Here is an 11,849-nt window from a genome sequence, read left to right on the forward strand (position 1 = left end):
GGAACATCACGACTCAATATCAGATAGATTGTTTTACAAGTATATCGGAATACCTGCTAAACTTCAAGGAATACTATATCAAACAGTGTGAGCACTGGATCGAAACAGCCCATCTAAAAATAGTTCATTGGGGTGACGGAGAGGATATATGATTTTTTACATTTACGGCGGCCCAATTAGACATTAATTCCTTAGGTGTGTACGCAATTATGAATACTATACAGTTCGTACGCACTGAGCGCGCTGTAGGTAAGTATTTAAGAGGCTGGCGCATGCGCGTTGATAGGAATATAGATGTCTCAGATATTAAGCCCCTGATAGATGATAAAATAAAACAGGAACTAGCCAGTCTTGGAAGTATCAAATTTCAAATCACAATTAAAATGACACTCGAGAAGAACGTAGGGGATGTTACCGAGTACGTTCAGCCTTACTTCCGAGGTGTACAAGAGGTCGTGACCCAGATAGAGACTATAAACACATCGATCGATACTAGTTTTCAGCAGATACAGGAACACCTAGAACGCTACACACACTTGGGATCCGGGTGGGCTGTAGATAAAATCGATATTGTCTATCTAGACATAGCTAACTACGTGCCGTTCAGAGGCGGGTCATACCTAGACTTGCCTCCATACTATAAGAAAAAACATGCCATAGTCAACGTTAAGAATAGAGGAAACGATTGCTTGAGATTAGCTATCAGATCAGCTTTGTTTCCAGCTGACACTCATTCAGACAGGCCTTCTAGCTATCCCCAAGACGATGGACTCAACTGGGATGGTATAGATGAACCAACCACCATATCTCAGATCACTAAAGTAGAAAAACAGAATAATCTAGCTATAAATGTCTTTGGACACGAAGACGACACAACAATAATACACAGGCTCAGCTCGTTGGTGGGAAAGGGGGGGAACCCCCCTCGTGTTATCAATATATTTATGATCCAACGAGGTGAAAAGTATCACTACACGTGGATAAAACATTTCAGTCGGTTGTTGCACGATCAGTCGAAACACGATGGGAAAAAACACTTTTGTATGCGATGTCTGCACGGTTTCAGCCGAGCTGATTTATTAGAATCCCACCAGGAGTATTGCCAAGGTGTGGGACAGACGGCTATACGCATCGACATGCCCGAGGAAGGTGACAATATCCTAAAATTCTACAACCACAAGCACCAAATGTCCGTGCCTTATATTATATACGCCGACTTTGAAGCATTGGTCAAACCTGTTGAGGCTGTTGGGGATACCCCCACAGGTGAGAGCTTCACATACAAAACACAAGAGCATGAAGCATGTGGGTTTGGATACGTAGTCGTCCGTTGTGATGGGGAAACGAAAGCTCCCGTGGTGTACAGGGGTCCTGATGCGGTTGAAAGGTTTCTAAAGTGTTTGAAGGAGGAAGAAGAAATTATTAGGAAAAAGTTGTATAGAATCGCTCCCATGCGTATGACCCAAGCCGACAGGCTAGCTCACTCCCGTAGCATTAACTGTCACGTGTGTGACTCACCACTTAACGGTGATTCGGTGAGAGATCACTGTCACATAACCAGTAAGTATAGAGGCGCTGCTCATAACGAATGTAACCTCAAGCTTAGAATCAACCCTAAAACAATAAACATTCCCGTTGTCTTTCACAACTTGAGAGGGTACGACTCTCACTTAATCATGCAGGCCATCGCGAAAATCGATGGTAATATAACGTGCATTCCCAACAACATGGAGAAATATCTCTCTTTCAGCTTAGACGGACTTAGGTTCATTGACTCGTGTCAATTTCTATTGTCGTCATTAGCCAGCCTGATTAAAGCCAACGATACCTTCCCTATTACCGATCGATACACAGACGCCGAGACTAGATCTCTGCTTATGAGGAAGGGGGTGTACCCCTATGAATATATGGATAGTTGGACTAAGTTCACCGAGACCAGACTACCCCCATCAAAGAATTTTACAGCAATCTGACAGACTCGGAAATATCCGAAGACGATTACTCGTACGCTATTAATGTATGGAATAAACTTGGTTGTAAAAACCTGGGTGACTATCACGATCTGTATTTGAAGATGGATGTACTACTATTAGCCGACGTATTTGAGACATTTAGGAGGACATGTATCAAGCAGTATAAACTAGATCCAGCATGGTATTACACCAGCCCAGGTCTGTCGTGGGATGCCTTGCTTAAAAAGACCGGAGTTAAGTTGGAATTGCTTACTGATTATGACATGCACCTGTTCGTTGAGAAAGGTCTGCGAGGTGGGATCTCCATGGTAACCAAACGATACGCTAAAGCAAATAATCAATACGTGAATGGCTACGACCCTAGCAAACCAACCAATCACATTCTCTATCTCGACGCAAATAACCTGTACGGATGGGCTATGAGTCAGTATCTACCCACAGGGGGATTCGAATGGGCGTCACATGAGGTCGATGTTATGAGCATCGCGCCGGATTCGAACAAAGGTTATATCCTCGAGGTTGACTTGGAATACCCCAAGGCATTACACGAATCACACAACAGCTACCCCCTAGCTCCCGAACGTATGAGGGTTAACCCAGACTGGATGTCTGAATACCAACATAACTTATTAGATAGGCGGGTGACGGGCGTTGAAAAACTCGTGCCTAACTTAATGAATAAGACCAAATACATAGTTCACTATCGCAACCTGCAGCTGTACCTGTCGTTGGGTATGAAACTGACCAAAATACACAGGGTGCTCGTGTTCAACCAGAGCCCATGGATGGAGCCTTACATCAGAATGAACACGGACCTGCGAAAGCTGGCCACCAGTGACTTTGAGAAAAACTTGTATAAGCTCATGAACAACTCGGTATTCGGTAAGACGATGGAGAACCTGAGGAAACGCGTGGACGTGAAGCTGGTTCGGTCGAATGAAGAGGAAAAAACTCAGGAAGCTGATCGCTAACCCTGCATTCAACCGTAGTAAGATATTCGATAACGACCTGGCTGCCATACACATGAAGAAAAGTCACATAATATTAAACCGGCCTGTTTACGTTGGGATGAGCATCCTTGATTTATCCAAACACCTGATGTACGACTTTTACTACAACGAGCTTAAGAAACAGTACGACGACAGGTGTGAAGTACTATATACTGACACGGATTCCCTGCTGATGGAGATTCGAACCGAGGACGTGTACGAGGACATGAAAAAACACCTCGATTTGTACGACACCAGCGACTACCCCAAGGACCATGCCATACACAGCACGGTGAATAAAAAGGTCCTAGGTAAGATGAAGGACGAGTGTGCTGGCACGCCCATAGCCGAGTACATAGGGTTGAGGCCTAAGATGTACTCCATACTGAAGGCCGACAATGGTGAGATCCGGAAAGCTAAGGGTGTAAAAAAAAATACGTGGTGAAACAACACATCAAACACACCAGATTCAAGGAAGCCCTGTTCAAGACCCGTACCTTTAAACATAAAATGAACACACTTAGAAGTGATGGGCATAGGATATACGGGTTGACTATAAATAAAACATCATTATCACCTATGGACACTAAACGTTGGATAGCCATTGATGGGATAAACACGTACGCGTACGGGCATGAGAAAATTGAACCAAGAACATAGGTATAAATAAATAGTGACATGTCACGGAACCAGAAAAAGTTTGAGGCTATTTACTACAGTCCGCGTGGATATTGGAAAGGAGCTAGCGCTGTAGATAAACTATCTAAAATAACTCGAGTATCCCCGGAGGAGGTCAAAACATGGCTTGAAAAACAAGCACTTTGGCAGATATATTTACCACCACCACGCTATGTGCCTAGAAGGAAGTTTGGTATTAATGTACCTAATAACGTTCACCAAGCAGACCTACTGTTCCTACCCCACGATAAGAGGTACAAGTATGCCTTAACCGTAGTGGACGTAGCCAGTCGCTACAAGGAAGCCGAACCCTTGACCACGAAAGATTCTGCCCAGGTAGCCAGAGGATTCGAACGCATATACAAACGCAGTCCGCTGACGTGGCCAACAGAGCTGCAAGTTGACCCCGGGCGGGAGTTCATGGGTGCTGTGTCACAACTGCTAGCCAAACACGATACAAAGGTCAGGCGTGGTACGGCTGGAGCCCATCGCAGCCAAGCCATAGTTGAGAGATTTAATAGGACTTTGTCTGAACGTTTATTCGGGTATCAATATGCGAGAGAAATGAGCAACCCGGAAAAACGATCGACTGAATGGGTCAAAAGGTTACCTAAGGTGGTGTCGGCAATCAACCATGAAGTTACTCGGCTCACTGGTAAGAAACCGGCAGACGCTATCAAATTAAAAACAGTGATGGCTGAACCGGCTGCTCCATTGCATGGGAAGGAGAAACAAATACCAGATAGATCCCTAGTTAGGTATCTTTACCAGCCAGGGGAACACGAAGGGGACACTCGGAAACGAGCTACTGATCCTATATGGTCAGTCAAAACTTACAATATAGATAAGGTAGACATCAAAGCAGACGAGCCTAACTTGTACTACTTGAGGGATGGGCCAGGGAGGGGGTTTGTAAGAGAAGAATTATTGATCGTACCGTACGGTACAGTATTACCTCCCGTCAACACTACATAGAGGTAAGATATCCGGTGGGGTTCGTATCCCACCGTCACAACTTCGTGTGATGTGAGAGACACAATTCCCTTTGGAGCGCAATACATTTCTTTGGGAATTGGGACATTTTGCTTGAAAAAGTCTTATTTTATGAAATAAAGCTCTGTAGTAGATGGTAATGGTAAGGGTCCAACTAAGGCTTTATCTATTAAATGAAGCCTTAGATTACCCTGGTCCAGGACTGTCATCCTGTCTACTACTTACTTTGTTTGAGATATGACCCTGTTCTCTTGCAGTGACATGTCTATGTGACAGTTAAATGTCAGGTTCTTGAAGGACAGCTCAGACTGAAACTTCGCAGAGAGCTGAGAATGAAAATCGGCCCTCACATCAAATCGTGTACAGGGCAACCAACTGTAAATGTTGTCCTTCCACTGAAGTCGAGGGATAGCTAAACATTAGCTGTGAATCATTATATCATCAAACTGATACTTTAGTGAAAAATAGCTTGTTTATGTAATTAAGTCCATATATTGATAACCACAAGAAAAACGGAAATTGTGAAAAGAAGACGACTACAGTAAGACTATAAACTATATCTAGATACTTTTGACACATGATGGCGAAGGAACCTGCCTGCGAGAACAGGCTACCCGCAAACAGAAACATCAGTCATAAACATCCGCTTGGCCTCCCTTAGATCCGACACGAGCCACCTCATTAAGTCAACAATGAATGATTGTGAGTGACATTATCGCTATGGGATTGACATCAGGATGACGACATGTGATTTTGATCCGACATTGGATGACGTGGACTTTAAGGAGTTAGCTGTCTGTGATGCTCGTCAATGCCGGTCATGCAGATGTGTCACATGGATGTAGCGGTCTCACCTTTCTATCCAAAATAAAGGGAACATGTGATATATGTTAAAGTAAGTTTGCGTTATGTCCTATAACATGTAGACACTTTGGCAATTAGAATTACAAGTTATTAAAATATTATATGAGTTCGTCCTCAGACAAGAAAAACACTTTTTTTCCAGAACAAGTCGCCAGCGTCGTATTGTGTGACAGTGAGACACAGACAGACAACGAGGTCTACATCAGCAGCAACCTACTGAGGATGTCAGCTCTAGGAACAAGCACCTGCACCTGTACAGTCAGTGGAGCAGCGAGCCAGGTCACCCTACTGGACGTGAGACTGGGCAACAGCAACCGGACCAGACTGACCATCTGGGACAGGACACGGTCAGTGTACACAGCCCACGGTGGTCAGCAAACACTCCACTTCATGGAGCAGATTAAGATGAGGCAGTCAGAGTGGAGTCTACAAGTGGATGTTGTCCAAGACCATCTCCCTGACAAGATATGGATGAGAGTGCAAGGTAGTTATTTTACACCAGGCAGCAATGAGTTTATAACGTGTGCTGATAACTGAAATGTTCATCATCGAAACAAAATGCTTCCGTGACTGAATAAGCTTCTTTTTCCACAGGAAACAACAACAGTACTAAAGTCACAGTCACATGTGGTATGTCCTTCCCTATATCCACCTGTCTGATGCTCAATTGTCTACATTGTGTAATTTGTTAATAGATATCAAAATAGAGAGTTAATCGTTTAGGTTCATAGACACATTTGGAAAAATCCCTGTTATCCTGTTGCTGGGAAGTTATGATAAACTCGCCAAGTCACTGAAACTGGAAACATTATTTCTTTTAGAAAACAAAAGTGCATTCGGGAGAAATTAGGCTGAACCATTTCTGCATGCGTACTCAAAGTGCGGTCATAAGAAAACTTTGTAAATCTATAGAAGCGTATGTTCTATCAAGAAGGTATTTAAGTTTTCTCATTGAGTCACTCTGGGATCATTTTCGAGGTTTTGTAAACAATATCAGATAAATGGGAGGACCATTTGCCGTTCGATGATAGTATTACCCCCACATGTTGATGATGTTCTGCTGTTTTAACAATCGTATCGTCAAATAATAAGTCAACCGAGCAAATATCATCTTTGAGTAGGAAATGTAGTGATTCTGTCTTATCTGGGTTGTATGATATCAACCACTAGTTTGCCCAATCATTTACCCTTCTGAGATTTTCTTTCAATCAGTTTTCAGTTTCGTAATATTTTTCGGAAACCTTGCTTTTTATGATGTACATGTGTCATTAGCAAATAGTCGATTTATGCAATCAACATCAAACAATGAAAAGAAACGGCCCCAACACTTATCCTGTGGGACGCCAGCTTGGAGTAACCTTGGTTTAAGCATCGCATAGTATATTGGTCTTTATGGCCTAGAGCTTGGCGTATTTGATGGACAGGTGAATTCCCAGATTGAAAACCAGCTTGGTATTTGAACAATCGTTTGTTCTCATTGAAATATTTAGACATATGCTTAAATACAGCTCTCTCAAACAGTTTACCGACACAACATATAAGTGATATCGGTTAGATACTGATGTAGTTTGATACTTCAGTTTTATCACCTTTCTTGAATACAGACATTACACGTGCTAATTTCCATTCTGATGGTTTCACACTTGTTTGTAGTGATCATTCGACCAGGAAACTCAACGGCCCATTTATTGAATGAGCAGTTTCCTTAAAAGCTTCTATTAGGCCCGTAGCTTTATTGAGTGGCAAACATTCAGTTATACCCAGAAATTTTCTGTTTAGTCACTGTTGTGAATTCTAAAAGTTTAATCTGTGCGTCTATCAAATTGAGGAAGAGTCCTATTTTCGTAATTTTCGTCGAGATCGAAGTAATGAAGTTATTTACAAATTCTGCTTTATCTATATGTAAGAAAATCGTCATCACCAATAGGATTCTGTTTGAGAGCGGGAATGCAAATTCTTGTACCTGAATGTTTTACAACATATCGCAGCATTTTCCAGTAAGAGGGTTTATCATTAAAATGTAATACAGTAATAAAATCGTCAATATTGGAATAAAAGTTTTCTTTTGCATGGTATTTCATGTTATTTATTTCTGTTTCTTATACAATCGAATATCTCTTTCTTTGTCATTTCTTTTAGCTTTCTTTCGTATTTTGTCCCGTTTTCTGCATTCCATTCTGCATTTCAGCTCGGTATCGAACCAAGGCTTGTCATCAGGACGAATCGTTACAGTTTTAGATTGTACACATGATCTAGCACACCTTTGTGAAACTTCGTTAATGATTTATATGCATCATCAAGACAGTCACAGTTTTAAAAATATCAAACCAATTAGTATTTTCTATTGATTGTTAAGCTTATCGTAATTGCCAGTTTTGTAACACCATACTTGTCTAGTAAAACACATTTTAGTGATGACATTTATGTCCAACTAAATATAAGTACTCCGATGATCACTAACTTTCTTATCAAATTCAACAACTCCAGCCAGGGTCTATTACCGTAGCTGTGGTTGTAGTCACTCTAGCAGGCTCTTTTATAACAGGGGAGGTGGGGGTAGCCTAGTGGTTAAAGCGTTCACTTGTCACGCCGAAGGCCCGGGTCTGATTCCCCACATGGGTATAATGTGTGAAGCCCACTTCTGGTGTCCCTAGCCGTGATATTGCTTGAATATTGCTAAAAGCGGCGTAAGGTAAATAATCACTCACCCACTCGCTCTTTATAACGTTATGTAGATTGTTTTTTTCCATTAAATCTACAGTATTCAATTGTTGACATGGCAGAAAAGTTTCGTTTATATCACCAACAAACCTTATCTTACTGGATGCATCTAGAGCTGTTTCTACACTTTGATCTTGACGTTGCCACAATGTATGGTGGTTGTCATAATCAGGTGTGTGTACAACACATAATATATCCAAATGGTTTCGTCATGAATACTTTCTGGAAGTACCATACTTTTTAAAGGCTAGTTGTTTATTGACATACATTATGACCCCTTCCCCAAAAGCATTTCTATCTTTTCTGATCGGTTCGTGGAAATTATCCCATAAAAGATCAATCAGTGGTGTTTACAGTCTCATCTAGGTGTGTTTCTGGTAAAACAGACAATGTGATAAACAGGGAGTACTTCCAACCAGGTAATTTAACTTTTTGCGCACATTTCGTGTATTTAAATGAAGTATATCAAGTGCTTGATCAGAGTCATAGTTCAGTGGGCCTTATTTGGTTTCATACTGGCCCCGGCAGGCAAGCAGTAGTAACAATAGGATCACAAGGACATGTTGGAATAAAGCTTAATCAGAACAAATAAATCCTCAGTGCGTAGGCTCCATGAGTCATTATAAGTTGAGAAATTTGTTGTTAAGAACAAGATCAAATCGTCTCACGAGTCGTTTTTCCCAACGACGATCTGATCGTGGAACAATCTATCAGGAAAGAAGAAATAATACGTCACTATCAAAATTCAAACTCAGTTCCACTGTACCTTTCTGTACGATATTACACATCTCATAACATACTGCATGCAGATTAAGTTACAGATCCATCCTGCGCATGTGGCAACCCATAAGAAAATTCTCAGCATTGTTACTTACAGTGTTCATTATACGAGAGAAAAATCATGTTTAAAGCTATACAAGATGGCTGTTATTGTAATTCTGTGATTACATTATATGTTCTTTCAAAAAGCATTGCCGATTTGACTAATCCTGAAAACGAATTTATATTAAAAACTGTACACCTGTATATAAGCAAATCAAAACGATGCCAGTAGTTTTCTTTCTCTGTATCTTTTGAATGATAATATTTCCCCTTAACTGCCAATCTTTCTCCATGTCTGTTTCTAATGATTGCTAGCACTGAAAAATTGTTCTTTCAAATATTCTTGGAGAGGGGTTATATAAGTTCTAAGAACTTGTCTCCGGATCTTTTTCACTTTGTGTATAAAATATGCTTAAACTAACCATTTCTGCAAACCTTAATGTGTGCATCAGCAGACAGGAAGGAATGAAACGTTAGCCTGATTCATATTCCATTATATAGCGTTAAATAGTAGTTCTCTAGCCTGTGATGTAGCGGTTATCAACCGTTTCGTGTCAGTTGTAGATTGTTAATATTTCAGATCCAAGTGCAGCGAAACAGCTGCAGGCCCCAGATCAGGTGAGGTGTCTCTACAAGCGGGTTGTTAAATGTTTAGTTTCCTTGTTATTCATTCTATTTTCGCTTGTATTTGGTAGTTTAAGTAGTCATAGGGAGTCCTTTTCGTGGTCTTTGCGAGGATTAAAGATTTTTAAAAACCTGATATTTTAGGTCTCTCGACTCGAAATGCTTCCCAGTACACATGCTTTTGTTGTACTGGGAAGCATTTCGAGTCGGGGGTCATCACAAATCTTTTAAAATCTTTAATCCTCGCAAAGACACGAGGACCTGTGGTTAAAGTATGGGTGTTGACGTTCGTCGTCAAACTGTCTGGAGTATTAGGTGAGTCCGTATGAATGTTGTCGTCAAAAATTGTCTGGAGTCATATATGAAGCCGTATCAATGTATTCGTTCTCGTCAAACTGTCTGAGTCATATATGGCTTTGTATCAATGTATTCGTTCTCGCCTCAAACTGTCTGGAGTCATATATGGCTTCGTATCAATGCTTCGTATCAATGTATCAATGTTCGTTCTCGTCAAACGCTGTCTGGCCACCGCCCGAGTCATATATATGGCTTCGTATCAACGTATTCGTTCTCGTCAAACCGTTCGGGAGTCATATACATTTCGTATCAATGTATTCGTTCTCAGTTAAACTGTCTAGAGTCATATATGGCTTCGTATCAATGTATTCGTTCTCATCAAAGTGTCTGGAGTCATATATGGCTTCGTATCAATGTATTCGTTCTCGTCGTCCCACGGAGTCATGGCCGCATCACGTATCGTTCGTCAAACTGTCATCGAGTCAGATATGGTTTTGTATCAATATATTCGTTCTGTCAAACTGTTGCAGCTGGAAACAGACTTGAAAATTATATTCCTTGTTGTTGGCTTTGTGCTGGTGGCTCCGTGTTGGGATTATCTCAATATTTTGTATGAAAAGGTGGGTACCACTACATCGACTGGTGTTATCATCATATCGTTAACTCATTGCATATCACCGTTATCACACCTCACTGGCGTTGTCACCGTTATCATTGACTGTACCTCACTGGCGTTATCACCTCGTTATCACACCTACCGGTGTTATCACCTTTATCACACTCACCGGTGTCATCACTGTTATCACACTCACTCGGTGTTATCACACTCACTGGTGTTATCACCCGTTATCACACTCACTGGTGCTATCTTACTGTTATCACACTCACTGGTGTTATCTCACTGTTATCAACACTTCCACTGGTGTAGTTATCACTGTTATCACACTCACCGGTGGTGTTATCACCGTTATCACACCTACTGGTGTTATCACCGTATTCACACCCACTGATCGTATCACCACACTCACTGGTGTTATCGCTGTTATCACACTCACTCACTGGTGTTATCATTGTTATCACACTCACTGGTGTTATCACTGTTATCACACTCACTGGTGCTATCACTGTTATCACACTCACTGCGTTAATTTCACCGTTATCACACTCACCGGTGTTATCATTACCCCTGTTATCCACACCACACTCATCTTTGCTCGAAGTGTTTTGTTGATTTACGTAATACATTCTCGACAAAAATGATAAATCTGGCGTTCAGTCGAAACTCATGATCTTTATGAAAACAGATAAAATACAAAATCACCAGCATTAAGATTTTGAATGTTACTATTTATCCAGGAAACGAGGAAGTCCACTCTCTGTTTCCACCTTCCCCACGGTTTACCCCTTGAAGGAATGACGCCGTTGAGCCAATCTATTCCTTACCCCATCAACATCGTGGAGACGGCACCCTCCTCGCCAGCTTCCTCAACCAAGAGCCAGGGGACCAGGGCCAGCTGCAGGAAGGATCCTGACAACCCCATGTCACTGTCAAACCTAACCATCGACCACCAGAACAAGCCTCGCCAACACGGGAACATTGAACTAAGATAGCAACAACCCCATGTCACTGCCAAACCCAACCATCGACCAGAACAAGCTTCCAGCCAACACAGACCCAGGGAACATTGAACTAAGATAGCAACAACTACGATATCTTAAAACAGATAAGGTATTTAGAAATGAATGCCCAGGAAGTGAAAATGTATAACCGATTTGTTTATCCGCTGGCAGCATATTCCACATGGACTGTCTGGGTCCCTTTATGTATCAATATTGGAAATGAGCACAAATTACCATCTTTCGTGATTGGCAGGTGGTATCACGGGTA

The 11,849-nt window shown here is 41.6% G+C and overlaps 1 protein-coding gene across 4 annotated transcripts in view; it reads left to right on the top strand.

The window, feature by feature from the left end:
• LOC124263734 overlaps positions 1-11,843 on the top strand; it is a 45,294-nt gene extending 33,451 nt beyond the window's left edge. For 3 of the 4 annotated variants that reach the window (XM_046698398.1, XM_046698400.1, XM_046698401.1), the window contains exons 5-10: positions 5,640-5,981; positions 6,092-6,127; positions 7,500-7,502; positions 9,621-9,658; positions 10,492-10,581; positions 11,318-11,843. In XM_046698398.1, the coding sequence (XP_046554354.1) occupies positions 5,640-5,981; positions 6,092-6,127; positions 7,500-7,502; positions 9,621-9,658; positions 10,492-10,581; positions 11,318-11,572 (764 nt within the window). In that variant the 3' untranslated portion in view covers positions 11,573-11,843. The remainder of the gene's footprint in view (positions 1-5,639; positions 5,982-6,091; positions 6,128-7,499; positions 7,503-9,620; positions 9,659-10,491; positions 10,582-11,317) is intronic. The other variant, XM_046698399.1, reaches the window with a different exon arrangement.
• The last annotated feature ends 6 nt before the right edge of the window (positions 11,844-11,849 follow it).

Source organism: Haliotis rubra, unplaced genomic scaffold (genome assembly GCF_003918875.1).
Source record: "Haliotis rubra isolate DU_JTF1 unplaced genomic scaffold, ASM391887v1 Scf897, whole genome shotgun sequence".
Lineage (NCBI taxonomy): Eukaryota > Metazoa > Mollusca > Gastropoda > Lepetellida > Haliotidae > Haliotis > Haliotis rubra.